Genomic DNA, 23,439 nt, shown 5'->3' with positions numbered 1-23,439 from the left:
TTAGCCTGGTGTCTGGAGTTCTTCTGGCTTTTCTTTGGGTTTGGTATTCAAATCTCTCATCTTCCGTGACACCATGGAACTGATCTACATAACTTTCATAAATTGAAAGTTGTCTCCGTTTTGAGACCATATTCCTTACGATTGTTTTTCGCTTCTCTATCCATGATAAACTCTCGCCCGCACGATAGCTGCTGCTGCCCACATATGTTTTCTATTTTTTTGAGAAGGAAAAAAGCTACAATATCTCGGTATGTGCGTGCTTACGATCTCTGCAATCTACGCGATGATTACACGATCGAATATAGGACATTTGTGACGTACGGGAGATTTCGAATTCTGCGCCAATCATCGCGCGACACGTCGGCAGGTGGGGTCCAGGTAGATTTTCTCTTGTTTGATGCGTTCTTCCTCCATGCATGTGGCCTGTGTTCCATACAAAGCGCACCGACGCAGATGAAGAGACAGTCTGAGCTTCATGCAACTACCAAACGTCCAAAATCATTCATCTTCCTCAATTTGGTCGTCCTCCTGGCTTTGGTGGGCGCCCACACACCGGAACAGCGTCATGGATAACATTTCAGAGCAACCCAGCCAGCTCTGCGGGCGTTGTAGTGTTCTCGAATTTCAGGCAGGCCGCAATGGATACACCGAATGCAAGGACGATGATGGTACTGTTCACCTTCTACCTGCACAGGACGGACCAGGCCCGAGCGGAGAGGAATACTGCCACGACCTTCCTTTTCACCTCGAGACTGAATTTCCTGAAATGCCTGACTTATTCCCTTCATGTAGCTTCTGTAGCATTCTCAAAGACACAGTTTTAAGGAATTTCGCGAATGGAAACCATCCGGAACCAGACGGTAAAGAGCTCGTTTTGGAAATTGATGATATTGGAGCTGTGTATTTGTATGATGAGGCCGGGCAGGGCCCAGCAATACTCGCAGCAATAAGGGTGCAGTGGGACATAATGGATCGGACGGTCTATCCAGAGTATGAAGATGGCAAACTCAGAGATCCGGACGAGGATATTTTTTGGGCCGACTGTGCATACTTCAGGGTCCTCGCAAATTCCAGTGAGCTTTTTCCAATGCAATCATCGGACAAAAATTGACTGTGCTCAGACAGCCCTGTCGGAGACTATCTGAGAATACAATACGTCCCAACAAGATCAAACTTGGACTTGTTTAGCCCTGGGCTCGTAAAAAGCATCGAACAAAACTTGGAACAATGTTCAACGGCACACTCAAAATGTTCCAAATTTCAAAACATGGATAAGGGACAACTGCAAGAACGAGCACTGCCCGCCAGGCTACTTGAGATCAGTGGCACGAAGCAAGACAAAAGGATTCGTCTGGTCGAAACATGTGATATGAACGGAGAGACTGTCAAGTACGCAGCATTAAGTTATTGCTGGGGCACAGCTGGCTTCATCAAGACTACAGAAGGCTGTTATTGTCCCGAGCATGCTCACCAGGACACCTGCGAGGACCTCAAAAATATTCCCTGGTCGAACTACCTCCACGCCATCCATTGGTCCAATTTGCCACAAGGCTTTCAAGACGCCATAGAACTCTGCTGGGAAGCCGAAATCCGGTACCTATGGATCGACTCTTTGTGCATTGTGCAGGGCAATCAGCAGGACTGGAATAGAGAGTCTGCTCGCATGAAAGACATATACATGGGGGCTTTCTTGACTATCGTCTTGGCTTCAACGAAGTCTCCTCTCGAAGGCGCTCTGAAGGCACGCAGAGAATTCACACAACCTATCCGTGTACCCTTGAGCCGAAATGGGGCAAATTTGGGCTCTTATCTTATCGAACCGACGATGTACACAAGTGACATATTCGAAATCGAATCTCCAGTTACAAAGCCTTGGAAACATGCCAACAAAGCCATCTACGATTCCAGGTGGAGAGCCCGCGGTTGGACATTCCAAGAGAGCTACCTTCCGGCACGCAAAATCTACATCTGTGAAGGCCGGATACATTTTTCGTGCAAGACACACTCTCGCCTCGAAGGCTTGTCTGGCGAATTCCCTCCTCTGGACCGGTTTGCGGACGGCGATGAGGACGAGCACGACAACCAAGGGTACCTCCAATGGTACACATGGGTTCAACACTACACCCAGAGAGAACTTACCGAGCCCCTCGACAAACTTCCCGCAATCTCGGCTTTGGCCAGCAGAAAAGGGCGAACGAGCAACGACCGCTACCTCGCAGGCATCTGGGAAAACGACCTCGAAGCAGGACTATTATGGCACCGTCGGGCTTTCAAGTACGGGGAAGCTTCGTCGACCGCAAACCCGTTGCACCGCTCCCCCGTCTATCGTGCGCCGTCCTGGTCGTGGTCGGCGTACGACGGGCCCGTTACCTTTCTGGCCCAGTATTTCTCGTTTAGCGCCGATTCTAAGAGCGAGATCGATCTACTCGAGGCGAGTTGCCCGCGAGCAAATCCGGATGACCCATACGGTCGTCTTGCGAACCCGGAAAAGGCCAAAGTGCATGATGGCAGAGCGTATTTGAGGTTGCGGGCGAAAGTGGTTCCGGTGATGGTCCAGAAGAAAGCGAGGTCTCATTCAGGGGGCCGGAGGGACTTTGATCAAGATGCTGCTGTGAGATCGGATCAGACGGGTTTTCAGGCCTACAGTGGGATAGACTGCCGAGAGGAGTGGGAGTACGATGAGTGGAAGCATGCCACTGTTTTGTTGGTCTATACAACTGAACGCTTCGGGAAAAGACTGAGAGTTGGACTGCTTCTGCGTAAGGTTGATTCAGAAAGCAAGGAAACAGAGTACGAACGGGTTGGTTTATTCTATGATAATGAGGATGAAGACAACTTTGGCTTCGATCAGCAAGAACGTCAAGAGATATGCCTTGTGTAGTCCAATGGAATACGACTCAAAAAATTGACATGATGAATAACTGAACTCGTAACTAACGGCTGCTTTCTCCTTCGTCCCCAAAGGATAATCCACATTCCATAAATGAGCCGTAGAAAATAGACCAACAATATGACCTCCTTCTGTCGCCTTTGAAAACCGTCGATATATGCTCTGACAAACGACAAGGATATTTTCTTTCAGGGGCAGTTCAATTTTTCGATAGCATTTGAGCGTCGGTAACTAGAATGCCTCGTAATACCATAGTTCATTGCAATATAAAGAGCCAGAAATGATCGAACTCATCAATTGCGCTCAGAAACAGCAAACTTCAGAACACTTATGAGACGGGTAATTATGAAATCGGAAAATGGAAGAGACAATGATTCCAAAAGAACGAATGAACATTAGTATTGGGCATTGAACCGGCCACAGGTGACTCAATGATCTCCGTGTACCTACCCGTTCATTTTCCCTCAGCTTGTATCTTCATTGGATTCCTCCAATAGCGCCATGATCAGGGCTCCGTTACTGACCGCAGTAGAATATTCTTTGAGGTACAACTGCTCAATTTCAGACATGAGCAAAAGTGCAACAGCACGGTAATTGTTATCTCGGGCCTTGGAGAGCACGACGTGGTCTCGCTCATCTTGAGTCGTAGAGTTGACATCTAACCTCTTGGTTGAGGCCAGTTCACGTTTCCAACCAAGCCAGAGCTGTGCTAAACGCACTGCTGCTGCTCTCTTATACTCTTTCCGGCTTACCCTTGTACGGTCCAGGAGTGCACGGGCAGACTCAACGCATCCTCCAAAGATTGCCCAAGACAGCGGGGTCAATACAAACAAGTCCAAGGAGTCCGGATTAACGCCGGGATGACCTAAGAGCAATCTTACAGTGGCGCTGTTTTCTTTGACGGTTGCGGCTCGAGAGAGAGGAGTCCAACCACAACCATCTCTACTGTCTGCATCAACTCCTGCATGCTGTAAGAGCAGCTTAACAGCAACATTGTTGTCCTCAGCCGCTGCGGCGTACGAAAGAGGTGTCTGATCATCCCAGGACCACATATTTGGATCCATCCGGGTATTGTTATGAAGCAATTGGCGGATCTTTTCGTTGACGTCAGACACCAAGTCTCGATGGTATTGGACACCAATATTTTTTCCTGGTAAACTCGACATCTGCCGCAGTAGGTTGAGGCACCTGCAGAGGTTACCCCTGGAAGGTTCGTCATAACGAAGTTCCCCGAATCTCTCCTGAAGAGATTTGGTCATGCTGACGGTGGCTCGGGCACTTTTAATCGCCTTTGCCAGAATCGCTTTCATTGTCCTAGGCTTCAATTGGGGCCGGTTTTTGAGAAGAAAATTGACAGTCTCATGCTGTCCTGAATGAGCGGCTTCTACAAGCGTGTAGCCGAAGAGATTCCTCGGTCCATCGAAATCGAAAATTTCCAGTGAGAGATCAAATTTCGGATGGGCCAGGAGCAACTGTAAGTTCTCAAGACACCCTCCTGATGCAGCTCTTTCTAGGACGACTCTTCTCTCATTACCCATCTCGTCGACATCAGTGTCCCAGTCGCACTTTAGAAGGAATGAAATCCATGAAGATGCACCCCGCCGACCTGCCAGGATTCTCAAAGATCTAAAACTGTTTTGCAGATTCTGGGAGAAAAGGAGCTCTTTGGGCTTTCCAGAGTCTATGATGTCAAACTCCGCTATTTCCATCAGATCGATTTCTTTAGACGGCCAGCGGGAAATCAGTAGTTCGACAACTTCTGCGTTTCGTCTGGAGCATGCCGTACGAAGTGCACGGTATAAGTTTTCTTCTGTCGTATATGTATGGTCCAGCAATATTGTCGCCGCTCTATAATACCCCCCATAGCTGACAAGCAGAAGTGGATGCTGCTCAGCTAGGTGGTATTCAGGGGAAAGATGTCTGCGACTCTGAAACCTTTGGTCACTGGCGGAGATCCACGTCGAAGCTTCGTAGGTATGACCTTGCACCAAAAGTTCTTCAAGATACATATCAAGTCCGAGCCGGGAAGCGATTGAAATACGCCCTGGTTTCTCCAGTTGGAATTGGGCCAAATATGTCCTCTTTCCAGCATAAGAGTGGAAATTGATACCCCATTCCGTGTGGTGAGTCCAGTACAGTGCCAGGGTCCGTGGATTGCTGAAAAATGTCACGATCATTGCTTCTAGCGCTTCTTGAAAAGGCTGACAGTGGTCGCCCCAGTATTCGATGGCGTAAACGAAGAAAGGCCATTTCTGCACATCAGACCAGAACTCCCATGGTTCAGATGTGCGGCCAGAAGGTATTATGTAGTAGGGGTTGTCATGAATTTCGGGATACGAATAAGTAACTGGCCTGCCACGGTATTGCTAACGGCTCCACTGTTCGTGATACTGCAGGACGGACTCATACAAGTCTGGAATGAGAAGATAGGTAATGCAAGATCGCGCAATTTCAACCTCGGTCCCTGGTAGCCAGCTTCGTAGTTTGCCTTTGCTGAAGTATTCCTGGGTTGTGTAGTGAACGAGGCGGATAACACGAGTCTCCTCGTCAATCACGACTAGTCCAGCACAGACGGCGAGAACGATTTTAATGCCTGGTAAGTTTCGTTTCGGATCCTTGAAGTGTCCTGGCTTGATTGCGAGGGCAGTCTGTAGCTCGATAGGCGAAAGCGGGCGGTGGCTGTAAACAATCCAAGCGATGACTTGGTGGGCAAGCTGCTTGCGTTTCGGACGCTGCATGTCAATTCTATCAATTGCAGAATTGTAGGCATCTGTGATGGCGGTTTCTCCAGAGGACAAACTTTCAAGTGTCTCCTCTATTTCATCGATTGTGAAAGCGTCTTGGAGTGAGTCCGAGTGAAGTTTCGCTAGAAGAAACCTAATAAATCTTGTTAGCAATGTATTGTGATGTGATAATGGCTTTAACGAGTAGTATTACATTCCATCGGAGGCTTGGGTAATCTTGTCAACAACTTTCTTTTGTAGAACTTCAAAATCCTCGTCCTCGTCGATACAATCTGGCAAAGAGTCCATTTGCGAGACTCTCTGGTGGATATAAGATTTGAGATCTTCTTCGGTGGCGTGGATGGTGAGAGAGGAATCTCCTTTGAGAACAGATGGGATCTCGGTGTTGGGTCGAAACGTCATCATGATGTGAAGTTTACCAGTGTTTCTCAATTCTGAAATGTGATGAAGAAATTTGGAGCGTCCATTGTCCTCGTCCAAGAATTCATCCAATGCATCCATTAGAAGAAACGAAACGGTGCTCTCCTGTATGAGAGTTGCCAGCAAGTTGATCAAGTCTTTAACGTTCGGACCGCTACGTTCATGCTTCTTGTGGAATTCATCGAGGGAGGGAGGGATCTCTGTCCTTTGGCGAACAAATTGCCACATAATGGAGAATAGGAGCTGGATATGACTCTGTTCATTCTTCCTGTTGTAGTTGAAGTACACAACAGCAACGTTGTGATCAGCTTGATCAAAGTGGGATTGCAGATAATCCATCGCAATGGAAGTCATGATGGTCTTTCCTGCTCCGGGAATTCCTGGACAGGAAAGTGTCGAGGCACTTCCGTGAGCCCAGTGCTGGAATTTTTGTGCATTTAAGAACCATTCGCCGGTTCCATCCTGTGCTTGGTTGATGTAGTCGTGTTGCAAAACGTCATAACGTGTCGCTGTCTTTTCGACCCAGTCGAAGACCGTCCTTTTGTGCTGATTCCTCGCACTTTTGTCTTGGTTGTCTTTGACGCTTCGAATCGCTTCACTGCTCGAAATAGATACTGTGCTTCAAGAGATGTCAGCCTGGCCCTGCGTGGTCTATCGATTAACCTACAAGGTATCGTTTGATAGAGCGATCGCGATTGTTGATTTGCAACGCTCAATCCGCTGGAAGATCCGCTCGATGTCTGATTTCTCACTCTTCCAAGCGAGGGTTAAGCGAAAACTATGGGATTGCCGCTTGTTGACAATCTTCTCCAGCCTTGCGGCAGCCTCTTCCAAACTTGACTGGTACTGATCGAGGATGCCTTCTTTTGCTACCAGAGATGCGAAGTGACGAAACCAGGGCTTGTCAATGGTGGTGTCTTTTGCTGTCAAACGATCTCGTAATTGCAAGAGAAATATACAAGAGGATTGTGCCTCCAACAAAAACTTGTCTCTATCGGATGGGGCATCTTTGATCTCATTTAGGAACTTGATGACTTTTTGAACCGTGTCGATGAGCGTGATGATGTTTACAGTAAGACTGACAGGATCCATAGAGCATTTGTTCAAATGGTGGGAGTGTGATGGTTGTTTTATGTGACGGCGAGGCGGGGATGCAACGCCTTTTGTTCGCAGACGCTGGAGCCTAGCCCCCAGTTTTGATCCACCCACCACGTTTCTCTCCGCCAATGAAAATTGATCCACATGTGCAACCCATTCAAGTGTCTCGGATTATGCTTACATATACCCTGTATTACCGTGTTAGTAGGCTTTAAAACTAACCGCTATACTAAAGAGATAAAGCCCGCTGACTGTAGCTAAAGGCGTTTATACACGTTACTTTTATTTCAAGTTAGATATATAGTTCATTAATTACCCATGTAGATCATAAGCGCAGACGACGTGTATAAAATCTTTAACACTTTGAAAATTATTGCTAATTCGTTTTGATTTTAAGGCCAAGCAATGAGATCTAAGAATGAATGTTCACCCCACTCAAGCCCAGCCAGCACGCGCCTAGCGCTCCTCGGCCGACCACGCCCGCGACAGCCACTTCGCCAACCCAATCGACCTCTTATCCAACCCCTCCACCAACACCTCCGCAATCCAAAACATCGGCGGCAACAGCACCAACCGCGCAACCACGCCCGCCGCCCACCCCCTCTCCTCCCCCAGCACCTCCACCAGCGGCCCCTGCACCCTGTACAACATACACTGAATAACCATAATATGCACCAAATACAGCATGAACGAAATGCGCCCAAAGTACTGCGCTGCAGCACTGACGAACGGCCGCCGCAGCACCGCGCTCACGGTCGATCCGCTGCCTGCAAGGGCGGCCACGAACGCCACGCCGCCCACCGCGCGCCAGCAGAACTCGGCGCGGGCCGCCCCGCCGCTGCCGCCCTCGCTGACGACGAACCAGCGTGTCGGTGTCAGGTGTGACATCAGGAAGGTGTAGCACGGCCCGTAGCCGCCGAGCATGTCCGGGTCGTTCGGGAAGCACAGCAGCCAGATGCCGACGAGGGCGCAGGCGGCGGAACGAACATTCTTCCCGTTCCTGCGCAGCATGCAGAGCCGCTTGCCTGATTCTTCCGCCGCCCCTCGAATGGTCGACCACCTGTCGTACGACGACGGCCGCGACGACCGCAGCGGCAGCGGCAGCCAGGCCGGCGGCTCGGTAGCCGGCGAGAACAGGATCAAGTCCTCGTCGTCCTCGCCGTCGTAATCGTCGTCGTCCTCCTCCTCCCTGCGCTGCTCCATCTCGACGCCCGGCCCATCACCGCCGCCGCCACCGCTGCCGTTGTCGCCGTCGTCGCCCTTGCTGGCAGCCGTCGTCACCTCCGCGATCAGCAGCCCAGCCACAAACGTCGCCCCCTCCCACCACCCGCGCCACACCAGCAGCGCGCCCGCCAACGCCGCCAACACGCACTTCCGCGGCTTATCCCGCGTGCGCGCCAGCCCCAGCACGCACAGGTAGACGACGAACGAGCCGCGCAGCTCGAGCGGGATCGTCCACAGCTGCCCGTTCAAGCCGACGGGGCAGTCCGCCGTGCCGGTGCCCGGGCAGCGGGTCCCCGTCAGGACTTGGTCGAAGAGGCTGCCGGCGTAGGCGAGGAGGTAGCGTGCGTGGGCGAGTGGGGAGGGGGGGCTATCGGAGGAGGAAGAGGAGGAAGAGGGGGCAGGGAGCGACGCGGCGTCGAAGTGCTCGGGCCAGGCGGAGTAGCCGCCCAGCGCGTAGACGAGTTGGGAGAATGCGGCGATGGCGAAGACGGGGAGCATGAGGCGGAGGGCGCGGCGGAAGACGGAGGTGGAGAGGGTGGTGAGGAGGGCGGACTGGGGGTTGGTGGAGGCGGCGCTGCTGCGGGCGCGGATGGACGAGAGCGAGATGCAGTAGCCGGAGATGACGAAGAAGAGGGGCACCATGGCGCGCGCGCCGAAGATGATGCTGGGGCCGGGGAGTTGGAGGATCGAGGAGTGGGCGTCGGCGGGAAAGCTCTTCCAGCCTTGGAAGAGGGGCCCGATGAGGTGCCAGAAGAGGTGGTCGAGCGTAACGATGAGGGCGGCCAGCCCGCGCACGCCGTCGATCCAGGCGTTGGGCGAGATGGTGTCTGGTTGTTTGCTCCAGAGGGCGCGTGGAAAGGAAGGGCCGGGTGGTCCCAGTGCCTTTAGCTTTTGCCAGTCCATGGAACTGAAGAAGGGAAGTAGAGAGAAGTGTTGTCGGATGGGCCTCCGGGCGGCACCAAAAAAGGAAGGCGAGAGAAGTCTCGGATCTGCCTCCGGACGAGACAGCTTTTTGCGACTTCTTCACGCACTCTTATTCTGCCGTGATCGAATTTACCGTCAAAAGGCTATCGGCATGTAGGATATTGCATCCCCTTTTTCGGGCCTTGATAAATGTGCCAGGAATGTTACACATCAGGACTGACGGGCCGCAAGCAGACGAGATTCAATAGCGTCCTAATTTTTCAACTCAAGGCAAAAGGTTGCCTCATTCTTAGTACTAAGTAACGTAGAACTTGCTCGTTGCAATTGGGTTTCTAACTTTAATGCTAGGAGTCGAATCTCACTTTTACAGAGAGATCCGCCTATTTCCCATTGAATAAAGTCTTAACAGACCATTCAATTTTACCTCCAAATAAAGGAAGGCCAGTCTCAGTATCCGCGATATGTAAAATGATTTTCTTTCCAAAGAATGGAATAAAATCGCCCCATCTTCTAGGAATTGTGACTTTATAAATCGCCAAGGTCGCCACCACCTTCTCCTTCATTCCATCAACTGCCGATATCCGAACGCTTGCTCTAGATAGTGAAAGACTTCGAGACATCTTCAAGCTTGTTCCTTTCATACCGATGACGCCGCCTCTCTTTCGCAGTTTCCGCTTCGACTATTAAATCCCTCTCTCTTTACCGAGTTTACCAGATCTGCTAATTATTTTGTACATCATCGCCCAAGGCTGGCCAGAAGAGAACAATATGCTGTTGACGCTACCTCGAGATTTCCATGGCCCCCTGAGTTACAAAGCACTTCAATAGAGAGTGTATGAGTAGTCTGTACGTAGCTTTTATGTAAAATTTTGATGTAGAAGACGAAGACAGTAATATTCTCGGTAGTCGGCTTCAATCATCCAGTTGACTTGCTTGAAGATGAAATCGGCGATGCTTACAAATGAACCTCGACCCCACGCCGCGTTCGTGCTGCTGCATTGGCTGGCTGGAGTCGGCGAACGTGTTTGTCGTGCGGACGGCTGGGTATGGCGCCGGGGCGGAGGGGAGGAGGGGAGGAGGTTGCGCGGGGCGAATGCGTCGAGGGTGGGGTTTACGCCGGGGGGGGGCGTGGTGTTGGGGGGGTTGGTGGGGAATGGGTTTAGGAGGTATGATGGTGGTGCGCCGAGGGCGTTGGTGCGCGTGTTGACGGGGAGTAAGGGGATTAGTGCGCTGTGTCGGCCTAGTAGTGGGGATTGGGAGGCGTGGTTGTTTCCGGTGAGGTTGGGCGTCGCGAGGGGGGATGGTGGGGGTGGTGGTGGGGAGAGCTTGAAGTTTTCGAGTGATGTGCATGCGAGGAGGCCGGTTGAAGGCTGGGAGGTTAGGCTGCCGATTCCGTGGAAACCAAGGGACTCTCCCTGGGGAAGAAGAAGAAGAAGAAGGCGTTGGGGTGAAATCATGAAGCTTTCCTTCTTCCCCTTCACGTCATACCGCAGAAGCCCGGTAACACGTCCAACATGATAGCAACCCAATACCCCAGCCTTTCTTCTTCTCCTCCTTCCTCACCACCGTCGTCCCCCGCCGCCATCACCACCACCACCTCCCTCCAAAACCGAAACTGTGACCTTCCCATTCTCAACCGCCACTAGGGTACACGGCGGGTCTGCAAACGCCGGAGTTAATATTGGCGTATTCAGTGTTATTATCCACAGAAAGAAGTAGTGAAAATATGCTTGTTCGACTCCCATCGTATGCATCTTTTTCTCATTAGCCCAGGTAGCTGTTTCTTTTATTAGAAATACGTTTACTAGTTAATACTAAGTCCCTAGTTCTATAGAACGGTTTTACGAAAGGGACTTCCGGTCTTCGCTTTTATGATTCTACATATGTCTCGCGCGCAATCGCTAATGCTTCAAGTCCAATACGTTCAGCTCCGTTGGCTCAGTCGGGCCTATAGCACCCCTCTATAAGCTTAACACTAAGATATACTACTATATTAGGCTTAGCGTATTGTCACCAAGCGGTGACGAACGCCTTTATAACAAGACGGGACGACAAGTGACGGAACGGAACGGGACGGGACGATCAGTAAGCCGGTGACGACCCGTCACCGGGTCAACAACCGGGACGGGATCCACCCTGCGCGCAATGCTCATTTGACAGCCTCGTCACCCGCCAAGAGTTAGGTAAGCAAAAACACTTCATAGCTGGAAGCTGCCTAGTTTCACAAAGTTGTCATTTTCTTCATCTCCTTTCTGATGCGCCGCGCATCGAGAGCTCCTGTCGCGAGATGGCTGCCATCGCAGGAGGGCTCGAACATCATTCAGACAGCAAGCCTCAGCCATGTCATGACTACGAGGTCCTTGATCGAGACATGCCCCGCTCCGAAGCAGAAACTCGGCTGGACGCGCTCTTTGCAAGCAACACCAATCCCGACGAAAAGTTTTCGGACCACACCATCTGCGAAATTTCGAGCCTGCTGAGAATTCTGGAACCATCTTCAACTAGCCCGAGAGTCTACATCGTTCTGCGGTCCATAGGACACTTGGAGAAGCTTGGATACTTCACTGAAAATGGAATCACAGACTTGTGGTTTCCATTTCGAAACCAGACCATACCCGCCGCCCTTGATAAGTCTGTGCGATCAGCATTTCTGGATAGACAACGTGTCGTGCTGACGAAGTCGGTCGACCTGGAAATTGGTGTAGAGGGCAAGCACCAGTACTTCGGCTCCGAAGACATCGTTCCGTTCGAAGCGCAAGGCATCCTGGGAGAGGGCACATTCGGGGTGGTAGATCGAGTGAAGAGCACACTTACCGGCTCCGTATATGCGCGCAAGCGTATCAGGCGGTCAGACAGGAGGAGCATGCACAGAAAAATGGAGATATTTGAAAAGGAGGTCTTGGCCATGAAGCGCCTCCAGCATCAGCATGTTGTAAAGCTTGTCGGAAGCTACACCGATCCCGTCTACGCCGCCTTTATAGTCTGCCCTGTCGCCGATTCCAACCTGAAGGAATTTCTAGACGCAACCGCAGCGGACCCAACTCTACAAGCGCTGTCAACTCTGCGATCATTCTTCGGTTGTTTGGCCAATGGCCTTGAGTATATGCATCGGCGACTGGTTCGACACAAAGACATTAAACCCATGAACATACTGGTGAAAGGAAAGACCGTTTTGTACACAGACTTTGGGATAGCCTTTGACTGGGCAGATTCCGGCAAGAGTACGACTCAAGACACATTTCCGGCTATGACGAGGGTGTACAGCGCCCCAGAAATGCTTACAGACGCACCGCGCAATTCTGCAGCTGATATGTGGTCTCTTGGGTGCGTTTTTGCCGAGATTCTTTTGGTTTTGAGGGGTTCATCGGTTTCGGAGCTGAAAAAATTCCTTGAAGAGTATGGAACAAAGAGTCAAATTTACGCTCTCAACAAAGATGGGCTTGAAACATTCCTGGGTAAATGTCTTGCCCGCGAGGGACTGCCCTCAGAGGAGGAAGCTTTCGATTGGATCGAGTCCATGCTCCAGAGTGTTCCACGCCATCGTCCGACGGCTACGTTCCTACTGGAGATGACTGAGAGCTTGCCTGGCTTCACAGGTGACTGTTGCAATGCGTCTCAGCCATCAATGAGCCTGGAGAGAGGGGACCAATTCAAGAGAGAGATTGAACCACAGGGTCCCGGAGACATGCAAAAGGTCCCTCTTGGTGGCCTGCACACAGCCGATGAGGATCTTCCAATCTCCCTTGAAGATTCGATCATTAGTAAGCCCAGCACTGCAACCCCGGTACCGGTCGAGGGCACCCATGACGGACCTGCATCGAATGAGACAACGACGAAAGCTCCACAGGGTCCCCTTACCCGGACGCACACTTCTTCAGAGTCAGCCTCTAAAGTTGAGCCCACAAAGATCTCCGGATTGAGCATTCCAAGCCTAGTGAAAGCCCCTATTGGAAGAAAAGCCACGCCATCCCTAAATTTTTTGAAGGCATCCTTCTTCGGAGCTTTGCACAAGGGGGATCTTCAGAGCATTCAGGATGCTCTTGATAAGGGAGTTAACATCAACACTGCGGACCATTCCGGGGAGACTGCCATTATGAAGGCTGCCAATAAAGGGGATGTGACAGTTTTATCGTTCCTCCTTCGAAGGGGACCGGACCTGGATCTACAAGATTCTTTCGGATATACGGCTTTGCACGAAGCGGCTAGGCGATCCCGTTCTGATGCCATCGAGCTTCTCATTAATGCAGGAGCAGGCCTCAACGTGAGAACTTCTGAGAAATCTGGCCTGATGACTCCACTCTACCAGGCAGCCTCACGCGATGCATCATGCGTCGAGAAGCTCATCAGTGCTGGAGCCGGCGTGAGCCTCAAAACAGCCAAGGGGTATACGCCACTGTCCAAATCAGCAGAGACTGGAAAACTTGACGTGGTCAAAATGCTTCTTTCTGCAGGCGCAGAGGTAAATAGCAGGGACAACGAAGGATGGACGCCACTTCACGACAGTGCCCGGAACGGGCACTCTGCAGTGATAGACATGCTCATTAAACATGGCGCCGATGTCCATGCGGAAGCAACAATCCGTCATCAAAGACCACTACATTTTGCTGCGTCCAGGGGTCACGCAGCATCTGTCGAACTACTCCTTTCAGCAGGTGCGATTGTTGACGCAAAACTCGACACTGGCTATGCTGCCCTTCATTTAGCCTCTCAAAATGGCCATACCAGGGTAGTAGAGATATTGCTTGACCACGGGGCTTCAATAAACCTTAAAGGCTACAATGAACAAACAGCTCTAACGAGAGCCGCTCATAATGGCAGTCTGGACACTGTCAAGCTCCTATACAAGCGCGGAGCCGTTTTTACGGGAGGGAGTTGTAGAAGCACACAGGGAAATTCCCCACTTCATCATGCAGCTGAGGCCAACTCCGAACCTACAGTCTCCTATCTTATCGAACTCGGAGCAAAAGTTGATGCACGCAACAATGAAGGCGAAACGCCTCTTCACCTGGCAGCGAAAAACGGGTACCTGGAGCCCGCAAGAGTCCTCTTAAGCCATGGTTCTGAGCCGAAATCTAGAGCAAGGAAAGGGGGGACTCCATTGGACTACGCCATTTCCAATGGACACGCTGACCTTGTGGAGCTTCTCGAAGACTTTTTATCAGAGGAGGCACAAGAGGAGGTAGGAAAGGAGGCACTAGAGGTGGCATGAGAGTATGAGTTTCAGTATACCCGGGTACGGTTCCAAACTTCTAATTTGGTCTGGTCTTTATTTCATCTTAGTCTGCTGCTAAATTTAGAAGGGATATCGTCGTGAAGAAGCAAAAACCGAATAGTATATCAGTCTCTCGACTTTTGCGGTGTCTTGAACATAATTCAGACTGTTTCTAAATGTTCCACGGCTCCTTTGTCCCTCAAATCCTTCCCGTCTTGCTCATCACCGCTTGCAACCTGACCTATACTCCTCCGTTCCGGCACGAATTTCCGTGGCGTGGAGTTCTGCTCGAAGAGATCGTCCATGAGCTCCAGCGACAACCCTGTGCCGGAAAAAAAGCAAACTTCAGCACATGAACGCATCGTTTATACCATCCACATCTCAGAAATTCGAACCGAGCCTATTCACCTTTCGTCTCGGGCATGAAGAAGTACGCGTACCCCACCATGTTGAAACAGCACGCGCCGTAGAAAAAGTACGTCCCGTATCCGCTCTTTACCCAGCGTGGCGAATATGCTCTTTGGCGACGACAAGAGCGCGAGACCCTATCCAGCGATCAGGTTTTCCTTCGACCCCCTCGATGAAAGGAATTTCCCCGCACCACTCCCCCAGATCAAGGAACAGAAAAACTTACCTACACAGCCGCCGTCCACAGAAGACTCCTCCGCCGCCCCAGCGTGTCCGGCACCCACACGACGTACACCGCACATGCCACCATTTTCACGACCTCAGTGGGTTCACCAGCCGTCGGCTTCTTTCCGGCCCACGCATGCACCAAAAAAGGTCGGACCGACATGGAACAAAAATGCAAAACGTACAACAGCCGGGATTCCCCAATGGTCACCCACTTGAGTACTAATCGGCCGGTTCGCAGCTTAAGTACGGCTGAGCGGACGGGAAGCCCTGCATTCTGCGACCTATGGTCGTACGTGGAGAAACAACTGAACAGAAAGCATTAAGACAACAGCCAGTCAACACGCAGTCGCTTGGCTTAAACAATCACCCTGGGTAAGCGCCGTATCCCGTACCCTACATTCATAAACCTAATAACTTTTTGGGTTCCATGGGCAGATCTAGAATATGCCCAATCGAGCATCCTCCGATCTTAAAGTCCTTCATTTCCTCGCAGTACTCGTACATCACCTGAAAAGGAATCTCTTCCTCCTTCAGTGCGTCGACCAGCGCCGTAGGATATCCGATCGGATGGGGTTCGTCTGCATCCACTCTGAACGTCCACGCGCTGTCCACTACGAACCGATCCCCACCTGTCCTCCGCGAAAACGGCCGCAACATTTCAACCAAGGACTCTACCTGCAGCTCGTCCCTCTGGCCCGCGAGTAAGTCGCGCAAGTAAAAAGTATCCGCATGGAATTCCAGAGTCCTCAATCGCGGAAGGCTGAGCAATTTCTCGGCCACAGCGGTCCACTCGCGATTTACGTACTGCCTGGCCCGCCAGCGGCTGCCGCGCTCAACTTGCAACCGCGCAACGATGTGACGGATGTACTGGAGTTGCGAGGTGGGCGTGACGGAGAGGAAGGTAAGGAGGCCCAATCTGTGCGAAAAGGCGAAGACGTGATCGTTACCGTATAATAAGGGGATGGTTTCTCGATACCTGTTTTATCTTGGTGAGTTGCTACTTTGCCAATGTGAGGAAGAAATTGAGCTTAATGGTTCTGTTCTTACAGTGTCCGACACGTTTGCGCTACAGAGAGTAGGGATGCAACGCCATTTTCGGGCATGCTTCTTAACGCCAGGATATTTCCATCGCAGTAGAAGAGGTGTCTCCTAAGCATATACCAGTGAACTGGAGGAAGCCCGTTACCTTAGAAGTTGCATGTGGTTAGCTTTTAATTGTCGGACGAGGAATCATTAACAGAAGATGCTTACGTTTCCGTACCAGGATCAGACCGTTTTGCAATCTTCTCCCTTCCATGGCCATGGGCAGGCCGAAGTACTGGCCACGATGGCAAACATATTGCCATATCTGCAAGCGCAGCTCAAGGGGGAGTTTAAGCAGGCGACAGCTCCTTTGGTCAGAATAAGGGCCATCCAGGATAGGATCAGGCATGTTTGAAAGCGATAAATATGGGTTTTGCTGAGTAGCCGGGAGGTTGTTGTTGGGAAGGTACCTGAGCTCGTTTGAAAATAGGCAGCAAAAGAAGCTGGCGCCTAGTTTTCCTCGTACGATTCAAGTTCTCGCACTAACTGTTGGGGGTGGTTTTTGGCAGTGCCAAAATCGGTTCTGCCGGCACTGCCGCGGCACTGCCGGCAGAATGACCACCCCTACAGTAACTGTGTCCTCGGCAATACTATGCCGGAAATAACGACTTCTAATGATGATTGTATTCTTGCTGTCTACCAGTCTTTTATAGACCTGTTCGTTGTTTTCTTAGTACCTACTGGAAGTTTTCCTGCTTGTGCTCAGCTTGATTTACTACTCGAGTTCTAAAATCTTAACGCCTCCCGGTCGGGAAACGGCTATAAGCGAATGTGCATCTTGCTGGCGCTGCCAAGCACACATTGTTCCACTTTAATCCTAGATTTGGGGGCCAGATTCTCTTGGCTAGAGTACGATCGCGCGATAAACAATCTAAATCCGGGATTATCTCAAGGTCAATGCTCGTATTCCAGCTGACTGCATGAGAAGGATGCAAATATTGTTTGTGACGCCACCATATCGCACCACGCTTGGAATAAGTATAAGCGTACACCCCAAATGTATTTTCGTAAAGGTAGGCATATGTCGAAGAAATGATCATGGCGAAGTCAGTGCTTCTCGGTGTCCTGCTGTTGGGACTGGTGTCTGCAGGCAAGTCTCTCTTTGAATTTCTAATATGTTGATGTATTCCCTTATTTCCGCTTGGCTTTCTTTTTTTTTTTTTTTTTTTTTGCAAAGAAGTTTGCATGCTAATTATTTTGTTTTAGAATGCGGCACTGGTGGAACGGCGACACTTAGCGGGTATCCAGGAACAAGAACGCAGGACACCCCATGGGAGGGCTTGGGCTGTAAAACATTCACGGGCAGCATCGCACTGGCGACTGATGTGGCCTGGGGCGCCTTCGGCATATACGATATCGAAGAGATTACCGGATCATTCGTGGCCCATGACAGCCCTCAACTGAAGGATGTATCCTTCCGCAACCTCCGAAAACTGGAGACACTGTCACTCAAGAACCCTGATATTGGAGCTTTCCTTGACGTCCGGCGTCTCGAGGAGCTAGAAAACCTTGAATGGTCTCAGCTATGGTACAGCGGTGGCATGGGTTGGCGCATCAACATCACGACGATCTCGAGTTTTGTGATTGAGGAGACTTTCATAACTACCCTCACTGCTGATCAAGACTGGGATGCTTCATACTCTTCATTCAGGAGCCTAAAGACGGCCGATGATATCCGCATCGAGACGAACCCGCAAATGGGCACTATTAGTCTTCCAGAGCTGACATCGGTTACCAACTCCCTCATCATTGGATACAACTCTGTCCTTGACCACACCTACTTCCCAGCTTTGGAATGGGCAGGAAGCATCACGCTCCGTGGTAATGGACTAAACATCCACCCAGCGAGCGCGGCAAGACTTGACTTGCCCATACTTATGGAGGTCAAGGGTTTGTTCAACGTCAGTGGCAACCCGCGTATGGAAGAGATCTCTCTACCAGCACTACAAAAGGTAGATGGTGCTGTGCTGCTTGAAGACAATCCCACTCTGCGGACTTTGTTCTTTCCAAGCCTCGAAACAATCTCTGGGGACGTTCTGATTCGAGGAAACAACCTCTCGAGGTATGATATCTCAGGACCATATGCCGTGATTTGGGCTAAATTCTTTCGCAGTTTCGAGTTTCCTGCCCTAAAGAGTGTCGGCGGATCTTTCACCATACACAGCTTGGTGGAGGGGTTCAACTGCAGCAACTACGAGAATATAAGACCTCTGGTCAGCGGAGACTTCCGCTGCGATGACAACATACCCCCTCCGCGCCCCACTTCGACGCCTACTCTGACACCCACTCCAGCAGCTACTTCAAGCATCACCACCCCAACTTCTTCAAACACAGCATCCATTACGGCTTCAAATTCTACAGCGGCACCACAAACAGGGGCCGTTGAGCCTCTGTGGAAAAGAGATGACGTGGGACTTTTGTTTGCTGGAGTAGCGATAGTTCTGGGAATGGGAAGCTGCCTGCTCCTGTGAGCTTTGGTATAAAATGAATAGATTTAGTATAGGAAATGCAAAGCTTCGTGACTATCCAAGCTACCACGAGATCTTTTTTCCTTCATCAGATATCCCCTGACGTAGCTTCTCCCACACTTCCGGGCACTTCTCGAAACGTAGGACATCGTCCAGAGAGAGGCAGTCAGCGGCGCGCCACACATCCGCTCCATGCTCAACAAGCATCTGGGCTATGCGAAGCTGTCCGTCACGACGTGAAACCCATTCTTCATGACGACATACGTGTTTGATACACGTGTCAAGAGCGATTTGCAGTGCCGTTCTACCGGTTGCGGGGGAATCTCCAGATATTCCCCCAGTTCTTGCGTTGGCATCTGCATTATAGGCCAGTAGCTTGCTGACAATTGAGGCATGTCCGTTTATTGCGGCGAGATGAATAGCCTGCCCAGTCCAAGGGCCCGACTGATTCGAATGCTCATGGAGACCCTTTGGTGACTGATAACGGCGGGACCAGCTTTTGGTCATTGCATGCACATCTACACCAGATTGAATAAGAAGCTCAACAACCTCATCATGGCCTTTGAATGCTGCTATGTGCAGTGGAGTCCAGCCGCCAGCATCGACTGCCTCAGTGTTGACACTAAGAGCAAGAAGCTGTAGCACCTCCTCTTTCTTTCCCTTTTCGGCAAACTTGGACAGAAGAGTCTGAGGGTTGATCTTGCCATAGCGCTTCTCGAGTAAGCCAGCACGGCTTAACGCATCAAATACCTGAACAGGGTCTGGTTGCTTCTCTGCTGGCATTTGGGTTTGAAGAAATCCTGTCCAGTGACCTTCTCTGGGGTGTATCCTGGCGTAGTTGAGGAAACAATGAAGGGTTTTCCAGTTTCCTGCGATCGTGGCTTGAAGGAACGCATCATATCCGCCCTCGTCCCCGATCAATAAATTGTTCATGCTGGATGAGCCGTCTGTGATAAACGGGTCTGCTCCGGCATCAAGAAAGGACTGGGTGATTTTTTCGCAGTTCGAATTCAAAGCTTCCGGAAGCCATGGCAGGTAATAACGAAGCTTGACGTCGTTGATGTTGAGTCCTGTAGAAGGCAAAAGCTGGATGATCAGGGCTAATTTCTGAGGGTATCGGGTGGGCTCATGCGATATAGAGTCCCTTGACGGTCGGGAGAAACATGAAGAGCCGAAGACCCCAGACAAAGTGGGTTGACGATTACCAAAATCCGGAGAGAGCCTGATTCCACGGTCGATCAAAAAGCGCATAGCGCTTGGCTGAAGCTGGTAGATTGCGCCCTTGAGCGGAGATTGAAGCGTGAAATTTGTGTGGAAAATGGCCCCTCTGTTCTTGAGAGCCTCGAAAACGGCCCATTTCTGGCTCGCTAATGCCAACGCTGCTGGCGTGAAAAAGCAATTGACAACCTCCTTTCGGGGCCTGCAATACGATCTCGCCTCCGCAAACGAGTCATTGCGTACAGTCCATTCTGCATTCATGGCACTGAGCCCACAGTGAGCCACCAACACCTCAACGACTTCTTTGATGGTTTCACCCGTTGCACGGTTATCCCCTGGATAGTAAAACCTTCCGCAGGCCAGGTGGTGGAAGGCATTCCTCCCCAAGTCATCCATTACCGATCCGTCTGCGCCGGCATCGATAATCATTTTGATAATCTCGAGGTTAGGCCAGCAGGCAGCAGCATAGTGCAAAGCGCTCATACCCATTGTACCCCCTTTTCCTGACACATCTGCACCCGCAGTGAGAAACTTCTTGACAATCTCTGGTACGCCAGACCTGATGGCATGATGCAAACAGGTCCTACCGTAAAAGTCTTTGGCGCATACATTAGCACCATAAGACAAAAGCAGATCAGTGATTTGGATGGCTGCTTCAAAAACACCTTCATCATGGCGGTACTCATGCAGACCACAGGCCAGCATTAATGGCGTGAAACAACCATAACAATGTCCATGGGATCCATCCAGACACCTGCGTGTCGGTGTGTTGGGATCCGACTTCCACTCCAACAGCTTCTTCACTGTGGCAGGAGAGCCATTCATGGCGGCGAGATGAAGTGGCGTGGCCCCTGCAACGTTTTTCTGCGATGGATCGGCGCCGTGTTGCAGCAGTAATTCGGCATACTGGGGATCCCGTCTGAATGCCGCTGTATGGAGGGGTGTTTGAGATAGCGGCTCAAGCGCCCTATTTGGATCCGTGCCAAGCTCAAGAAGAGCCTTTACAATCAACGGCTTCTCGTCTCTGATGGCAGCGTGGAGCAGCTGGGACCTCCATTCATCGAAAGGGCGATTATTCACTACATGCCATGTGATGCAGTCCCTATCCTCATGGAAAACTCCCCAATGACACCAAGGCCTCAAAATGTTGCGCGGCGACCAACGTGAGCGCTTATATGGTGACCACAGGTTCTGAAAACGCTTCTCGTTGAAATGCGACTCAATAAGGAGGCTCAAGATACTGGCGTCATCAACTCCTGCGGCTATCTCGATTGTAGTCGGGCTGTCCACGGCGCGCTCTTGTGCTTGCTCAAAGCTCAAGGATCCAACCAAGACTGGTGGAAGGTCTTTCACTTCTGATTGGTGTCCTTTGCGGTGCTCAAGTAACAATTCGACCACGCTACGTTGTCTTCTCGAGACTGCGTGCATCAGAGCTGTCCACCCGTTGGCATCGCGGACCAGATAGGAGGCGCCATTCTCGAGCAGCTCTCGCATCAATCCGACATCCCCGTTGACCGCTGCCCAAAAGAGAGGAGACCAGCCTTGAGAGTCCTTTAGGTTCACGCTCGCGCCGCCAGAAATCAACATCCCAGCTACGGATCGGTTGCTCTTCGAAGAAGCCCAATGAAGTGGAGTCCAGCCGTAGGAATCAGCGGGAGATGGATCATCGCCACGAGAAAGTAGATCGCCGGTAATTTGTGAAAGGTCCCAGTAGGCTGCAAGGTGTAGTGCCTGAGAATATAGAGGTGTCGCCTCCAATGTTCCACGTGAAGGACCACGACGCTGGCCTTTGCGCTGATGGCGGAACTGAAACACTTGAAAGACGCTGCTCCGGAGCTTCTCATTGCCCAAGATGCCCATAATCAAGCTCCCCAAATGCCGCTCAGTATCTGAATCCACAATGTGTCTTCTCCAGCAGCGGGCCGCATATGGAAGAAAAGGCAAATTCTTAATCCGCAGTTCCATCTCCTCAAGAGTCCTACATGGCCCGGACCTCATCTCTCGAGTGCTGAGATACAGCAATGACGTCCTAGCCATATCGAGTTGTACAGATATGCTTCGGTGACTAAGATGATCCCGGAAGAACTCATATGCGGTGACGTGAATCATGCCGATGGTTCCGTCTTCAGCATCATGATTAACCAAGCCGACGCAGACCTTCAATAATCTGGGTAGAGGAGGACGGTTCTCTTCGTCAATCTCATCTACACCCTCCTCGAGGGCAAAGGCATGGATGATCTCGTCCGCCTTGAGCCGTCTGTGCGAGTGTGTAATCCAGCCAATCAACCGATACGCAAGCTCTCTCTGGCCGGCTGGCTGCGCCTCGATCCTAGCGACACTATGCTGAAACGCACCCATGACTTCGGTAGGAAGCAATGATAACGCCTTTCGGATCTGTTTAATGGTGTCCAGGTCAAGAAGTCGATCCAGAAAGAGCTTTGCCAGTAGGAATCTACATCCAGTCAGAGATCTTCTCCCTCCTTGATGTAGAGCTGAGTTGACTCACATTCCGTTTGCCTTCCCAACGACTTCCTCAATAATTCCATCGTGCTTGCGAGCTTCAAAAACATTGCAGAAATCGCTTTCTTGGAACCGTGCTTTGGCATATGTGACCATGTCCTCTCGGCTCGCCCTGACCTCCATGTGCTTAGCACCGGAAAGAGAATCTCGGATGTCCGGAGTGTCTCGACTCATCACGCAAACCTTGCAGCCTGCCTCAACGCACGATTGAAGAAGCGATATGACTTCTTCCGAATTTTCCAGCTCGTCGGGCCCATCCAAAACTAGGAACATGTCGGCCGTGCTCGTTGAACATGCCAGAATAAACGCCCTCGCCAAATCCCTCGAATCAGGGACGCGGCTTATGCTGATTCGCATTTGGTTTAGAGCTTGCAGGACGGAGAGATCTTCTTGTTCTGCTACTTGGAGCAGAAGAGTTTTCAGAATGGTGTCGGTGCCTTGCTGTGCTCGGGCAGAGAAGTCACAGATGAAGTGAGTAACGCAAGTCTTTCCTGCGTGACGCGGTACTGAGAGGTCTTGAATGATGGTAGCACTGCAATCGTAAGCATCCAGAAAATCCAGCAAAATAGTAGGACGCAGTACGCAAGTGACGACTTTCCAATACCGGGTGCCCCATAACACCAAAGTAATGATGGCGCTCCGTCTCGCCATGTTCGATAGGTGTCGCAGTCTAAAAGCCACTGTCCAGTTCCAGGATGTGGAGACGGCAGAGATCGGTGGGTGCACTCTGAAATATCCAACCAAAATATAAGCTTTTCTCGTTCCTTCTCTTGAATCATTTCCTCGACGTGACTATGTGTAGTTGTGGTCGTCTTTAGGACGTTTGCCGCGAGAAACGAGGAAAAGATGTTGTTGATGTGCTGAAGAGCGTCGATATGCTTCTGCATTTCTTCTTCATGTAACGGCCAGGCAGTTTCCGAGGAGTGTTTTTGCATCTCATGATTGATGCTGATCAACTGCTTATGGCAGTTGGAAATAACATCTGCAGAAAGGCTGCCTTGG

General features: G+C 51.0%; 5 protein-coding genes across 5 annotated transcripts; 2 read left to right on the top strand and 3 right to left on the bottom strand.

Annotated features, from left to right (window-relative positions):
- Positions 1-1,267: 1,267 nt before the first annotated feature.
- Positions 1,268-2,881, top strand: LTHEOB_5190 (Heterokaryon incompatibility protein; the record flags this gene model as incomplete). Its single annotated transcript, XM_035514308.1, has 1 exon — positions 1,268-2,881. One exon carries the CDS (start codon positions 1,268-1,270, stop codon positions 2,879-2,881), a length of 1,614 nt encoding a protein of 537 aa, XP_035374058.1.
- A 2,375-nt stretch (positions 2,882-5,256) lies between these two features.
- On the bottom strand, positions 5,257-6,408 carry LTHEOB_5189 (uncharacterized protein; the record flags this gene model as incomplete). The annotated part of the gene is made up of 2 exons (XM_035514306.1): positions 5,257-5,767; positions 5,828-6,408. The coding sequence occupies 2 exons, from the start codon at positions 6,406-6,408 to the stop codon at positions 5,257-5,259; spliced, it is 1,092 nt and encodes a 363-aa protein (XP_035374057.1).
- Positions 6,409-7,608: 1,200 nt separating this feature from the next.
- LTHEOB_5188 (Acyltransferase protein) lies at positions 7,609-9,279 on the bottom strand (the record flags this gene model as incomplete). Its single annotated transcript, XM_035514305.1, has 1 exon — positions 7,609-9,279. One exon carries the CDS (start codon positions 9,277-9,279, stop codon positions 7,609-7,611), a length of 1,671 nt encoding a protein of 556 aa, XP_035374056.1.
- A 7,949-nt stretch (positions 9,280-17,228) lies between these two features.
- Positions 17,229-18,617, top strand: LTHEOB_5187 (Fungal trichothecene efflux pump; the record flags this gene model as incomplete). The annotated part of the gene is made up of 3 exons (XM_035514304.1): positions 17,229-17,244; positions 17,438-18,293; positions 18,524-18,617. 3 exons carry the CDS (start codon positions 17,229-17,231, stop codon positions 18,615-18,617), a joined length of 966 nt encoding a protein of 321 aa, XP_035374055.1.
- A 3,278-nt stretch (positions 18,618-21,895) lies between these two features.
- LTHEOB_5186 (uncharacterized protein) lies at positions 21,896-22,794 on the bottom strand (the record flags this gene model as incomplete). Its single annotated transcript, XM_035514303.1, has 3 exons — positions 21,896-21,946; positions 22,018-22,369; positions 22,424-22,794. 3 exons carry the CDS (start codon positions 22,792-22,794, stop codon positions 21,896-21,898), a joined length of 774 nt encoding a protein of 257 aa, XP_035374054.1.
- Positions 22,795-23,439: the final 645 nt, after the last annotated feature.

This window comes from Lasiodiplodia theobromae (assembly GCF_012971845.1).
Source record: "Lasiodiplodia theobromae strain AM2As chromosome Unknown scaffold_14, whole genome shotgun sequence".
NCBI lineage: Eukaryota > Fungi > Ascomycota > Dothideomycetes > Botryosphaeriales > Botryosphaeriaceae > Lasiodiplodia > Lasiodiplodia theobromae.
This window is presented reverse-complemented; position numbering and strand designations above follow the sequence as displayed.